Source organism: Acyrthosiphon pisum, chromosome X (genome assembly GCF_005508785.2).
Source record: "Acyrthosiphon pisum isolate AL4f chromosome X, pea_aphid_22Mar2018_4r6ur, whole genome shotgun sequence".
Taxonomy (NCBI): domain Eukaryota; kingdom Metazoa; phylum Arthropoda; class Insecta; order Hemiptera; family Aphididae; genus Acyrthosiphon; species Acyrthosiphon pisum.
This window is the reverse complement of record NC_042493.1, coordinates 67,664,792-67,670,293: the sequence shown is the minus strand read 5'-3', so window position 1 is coordinate 67,670,293 and position 5,502 is coordinate 67,664,792. Positions and strand designations below refer to the sequence as shown.

General features: G+C 26.7%; 1 protein-coding gene across 1 annotated transcript in view; it reads right to left on the bottom strand.

The window, feature by feature from the left end:
* Positions 1-3,068, bottom strand: part of LOC115033146 — a 6,491-nt gene extending 3,423 nt beyond the window's left edge. Inside the window, exons 1-2 of the mRNA XM_029485228.1 lie at positions 2,887-3,068; positions 6-2,336 (exon numbers count right to left, since the gene is read on the bottom strand). Of these exons, the coding sequence (XP_029341088.1) occupies positions 6-2,336; positions 2,887-3,043 (2,488 nt within the window). The 5' untranslated portion in view covers positions 3,044-3,068. The remainder of the gene's footprint in view (positions 1-5; positions 2,337-2,886) is intronic.
* Between the last annotated feature and the right edge of the window lie 2,434 nt (positions 3,069-5,502).

Here is a 5,502-nt window from a genome sequence, read left to right as displayed (position 1 = left end):
TGTACTTAACATTCTAGTTATAAATTTTGCTGTTTTATCAGATTTTTCATGTTTTACCAAGAATGAGAGATAGTTACTACTGTCTGCAGCTGCATAGGCCAATGATGTTAATATAGAATCAACAGAACAAGTATTTCTTAATATAACTTTTCCTATGTTTTTTATTGTCTGAGGCTTGTTGTTGAAAGTATTTCCATTTTTTAAAAATACAATTTGTTTTTCTGATCCTTTTTTGTTGAGATCGATGTTCTCAAATCCTGCTTGTGGATTAAGGTAAGATTTTTTAGATCGACTATTTTTAAATGTTGTTGACTTCCCTTTTTTTTGCCATTGTTCTTCTGCATTTGTTTCTGTATTACATTCTACACAGGTCAAACAAATCCGTGTCTCACCATATCCCTCATCACTATCTATATTTTTTACCGAACAGCCAAATGAATGAACTGGCTTGGTACATTGTACACAACGATGGGCTCCTGTAGGAAAATCACCATTACTACACGCTAAACATGGATGTAGGATACCTGATACTTCTTCATTGATTTGTTGACTTTCATTCAACTTTTCATCTAAATTGTTAGTAACTGTATAATTACAAATGTATGTATTTGAATTTTTATTAAGTGTCACTGTATCTATGTGAATTTTATCAATTTTTTCGTACTCAGCATCATCATTATCATTATGAGTTTTACTGTTGAATTTATTTCCATTTTTTAAAAATACAATTTGTTTTTCTGATACTTTTTGGTTGACATTGAGGTGCTCAAATCCTACTTGTGGATTAAGGTAAGATTTTGTTGATAGACTATTTTTAAATGTTGTTGACATCTCTTTCTTTTGCCATTGTTCTTCAGCATTTGTTTCTGTATTACATTCTAAAAATGTATTTGAATTTTTATCAAGTGTCACTGTGTCTATGTAAATTTTATCAACTTTTTTATACTCTGCATTTTCATTCTGATTTTTAATATCAGAATCACTTGATTGATTTAATGGAGTTGTGTTAGTGCCATATATTTTTTTAAGCGGAATATTATTTTGTATCAGTAAGTGATCGCCTTTATAATAAGAAATAATCTTGTCTAAAAATGTATCAATTCTTAGTGGTAAATTATCACTTTTAAAAACTCTATTTTTAAGTTGATTGAAATTACTTTCTATCCGGGCACTGGAAGCTGAAGCTTCTCCAAAACCAAATGTTTTTCTCATGATACCTGACCAACAAGGATATAACTTCATGGCCTTAATTATAAGAGGCACAATTTCTGGAGTATATTGTGCATTGTCAATATCACCTTCATTTGTTTGAACTTCCATTTTACATTGCTCAGCTATTGATGATGCCCAAATATCAAATGAACCAAAAAAATCTTCACGTAATTCTTCAAGATCATGATCTTCGGAAAGTTCTTTGGCTGTACTATTTTCATCAATATAGGTATCATACTCCTGCAGGTATGCCATTTTATTGGAAATCAAAGATTGCAGATATTTTTTACTTGAGGCACATATAGTATCTTCTGTTAATTGTTTATTTGATACTAAAATACGACCATCGTATTGACTCAAAGCTACATTAAAAATAGCTTTGAGTATTTTATTGGCTTCTTCAATTGAATTACAGTATATTAATAGTGCCATGGATCTAACAAACAGTGATTTTGTTCGAGCAAACTTAACATTTTTCAAAGGAGTCCATTTGGTTATTAAATGAATAAAATGGTTTACATCATTTCTAATATAGCATGTGGATACAGAGCAAGTTCTATCATTTGGATTAAAAATTAATTTGTAACATGATTCTAAGTATGCCTGTAGTGACTTGTATTGTGTGAATGATTGAACGATGGCTGACATTAGAGCTAATGATTGATCACATACAATCATTTTTGGTGGTTTAATGCCACATCTAAGCCAACGGTCCAACCAAGAGTAGATGGATAATGTATCGTGTTGTTCTGAAATCATTGATAGTGCAGTAAATGTTTTACCTTCTATTTCCATAACACCTTCATACAAAAACAGATGACTACTTTGATCGCCATTCGACCTCTTAATTTTCTTACAACATCCACCTGTTGCATCAAACGACATAGTTGGTATTTTGACTCTAGAATAGCATTCTTTGTATATCTGTAATTGCAGGTTGCTCCAAAAATGAACAAAAAACCCATCGTATCCAACATTTCGAATAATTGAGCAATAAGTTTCACAGTGTTTCATAATATTTACAGCAACTATTGGATTGGAATGATACCGTTCGGCATTTATTGCTCTACTCTTAGCTGTTCTTAGAGTTTGATTGTTTGGTATTTGAGCTGGGGTAGAATCTCCTAAAAAATATTCATTTCAAAATGTTGAAGAATAAAAACTTATCTAAGGGTACTAAAATTATTTCTTAATCTTGTTTTGAAAATATTGTATTTTATGAATGTAAATGGACAAGGTTTTAAAGAAATTACAATGTGTGCAATAGTTAGAACAAATCCAAAATAATTATAACAAAAGTTATTAATATATAAAAGATGATATGACTTGATTAAAGCATTGGCGTAGCAAGGTATATCTATAGTAAAATGGTGAAAGATAAACTACTTTACAATATGGTCAAATGTTATTTTTTATAACACCTCCTTTAAAAAAAGGAATATTTGATTCACAAAAAAAACTTACTACTTGGTATAAAATATACATAATATAGTAATTTGAATGATATCCTGTTTCTTCATATTAGAATTACAAGCATTGTAAGAATATAATATATTTTTAAAACTAAACACTTCAACGAAATTAATAATTTTTTTTACTTCAAGCATTATTTTATACATAATTTAATCGGTAGCCTAAAATATTGGGGAAAAAATGTTATATCATTTAAATTACCCTCTTTCATCAAACGTTTTGCTTCCTTGCGGTTGAAAACTGAAGGATCTATATGTTTATCAAGCATTGCTGACACAGCACGGATTTTTTGAGTGCCCATTAACTTGCGTTTTTTTGAATGTGAGATATTATAGGAACCAGAATATCTGCATTCCATTATTACTCTGTAAAAAAAATAACAAATTAATGTGTTTAATATTTAAATTACATTAGTACCACAATAGTCAATCTAATTATTTATCAATGGCACACTCAAGAATGGTATTAAGTAGGAGTAAGTATAAAAAATGTATACGCCTCCCTATATTTTTTATAATATATTTTTCATAAATTAACTTATGATTGTTTTTAAACTTTTATCAGCTCGCACCATTGATATCAAATTATTGAATATACAAACATAATTGTATGTTATCTTACCTAGAATCATTGTCAGGAATTTGTTTTATAGATCCTTCAAAAACTGAACCACAATCAGAACAACAGCCACGTACTGATATGTATGTCCCATAATTTACATTAACGTAAGACTTTTTAAAGACTAGACAACATGGAAGTCTTGTATGCATAAAGAAATGTTCTTGTATGATATTAGTCCATTCATATGGAGACATTATTTGATACGTTCTTGGACCTTGTTTTTCCTCATATGTTCTAGTTTTAGGCTTAATAGCTTGCCATTCGTTATCAGAAAATGTAATAGAAAATTCAAGATCATTATATACAACCGTCTCATCATCATCTGAGCAAGGAGAACAAACTAAAAACCAATATAACATAATAATTAAAAAAATATTTACCTAAATTAAGACATTATGAAACTTAGGAAGTCTGATAACTATGTGTAATTAATTAGGGGTAGGTACTCTAGAGTTAATTATTTATGAATACAATTTTATCAAATTAACATTTACGATTTACCTGTTCTAAAATCATCTTTATTTTCTTTTGATGATATCAGTCCCAATTTGTTTCTAATTCCACCACGATTCAGAGCAACTCGAACTCTAAGAGCTGCAGGAGTAATGTTTTCATTATATTTACTACTGATATTGAATGAAATGTTTTTCCATACATCAGATTTTATACCAACTATTTCTATTGAAAAATAAAATGTTGTGAAGTAATAAAACCACTAATAAATTAATTATATTTAAACATTTGTAATGTCAATGTGTATACAAATACATTTAATTATGCAAAGGAACCATTCTACAGCTGTACTCTTTTTAAGAATTTATAAGACAATTAGAACATGTTTTTGGACCACAATATTAATTTTATTTGATATATCAGATGTTTAAGTGTACAACTATTTATTAGTTATGAATGTGTTCTATTATTACTCAATATGATAAGTACTTACAACTTACTAAAAACATTGTAAGAATCATAATTTTTTTAGCGCTTATCCTGCAAACTATGTCTTATTCTTTGGAAGGTTATAACAAAGTTATAAAGTTTAATATGAAAATAATTTATCCCATTAACAATACAAGGTAAACTATTGAATTATAATGTATTTTATAAGGTTAAAACTCAAATTTGGTCAAATTTAAAACAAAAAAGTCCTTCCTCGTCTAGGAAATATAATATTGTACTCTGAACCTTCGGTGACTATTATTAAATTACCTGACAATTTTTTTTTAGTTTTTTTCAGTAATTCATATTGAACTGATTAGGTAATTTGGTAATTTTCAAATTGAATAATAGTGTACTTATATTTTTCGACTTATCTACATATTATAATATAGGACTTTTTAAATTATTATCATTAATAATAAAATAATTAGTTATGTTCAATTTTATTCAGTAAAGAAGTTATAATTATGATTTGTAAAGTAATTCTATGATAAAAAACTGTATAAACCAATTTAAATTTAAAAACTTTTAAATTTTCACTTTTGTTGAATATTTTAATGCTATGGAAAAAAAAACAATAAAAAGTCTGAATGTATCAATAAATTACATAATTCAATTAAAAACTACAAAATAAATATGAATATTATCAATGCAAAATATAGAATAAAACAAATTTAAGCGCATGTTGAAGTATCATAATTTTTGTTAATGGTAACAACAGGTTTTGATTTTAAAACATACAATTCCAGGTTAGGTACGCTTTATTTTATATTTTACATTTATTATCAGTTATTTCTAAGTTATAAATATTGAATAGTTTCTATTTAATTATATGTATACTATATATCATTATTTATATTGTATAAATTGTATATTTTTATTTAATATTTTTTTTTAAACAATATTCTCATCTATTGGATAGGTTTTAATTCAATTACATAATACCTATATTAATTTATTATTTTTATCAATAAAGTTATTTTTGACAATAGGTACCTACAATTATTTTCCAGGTACTATGGTGGTATAAGTAGTTAATAGTTTGTAATATTATTATATTTAAATGTAATTAAACATTTTTCAATATATTATAAATAATATAATATAGGTTTGAAGTGATAGGTACTATATAGTTGAGATTTTATGTGAAGATAAATATTATTTACTCACTTTACTCTTAAGTGTTTATTTAACAATAATATTATTGATCAAATTTGCAAAAAATAAATTTTAAATCTAAAACTAAAATCTAAA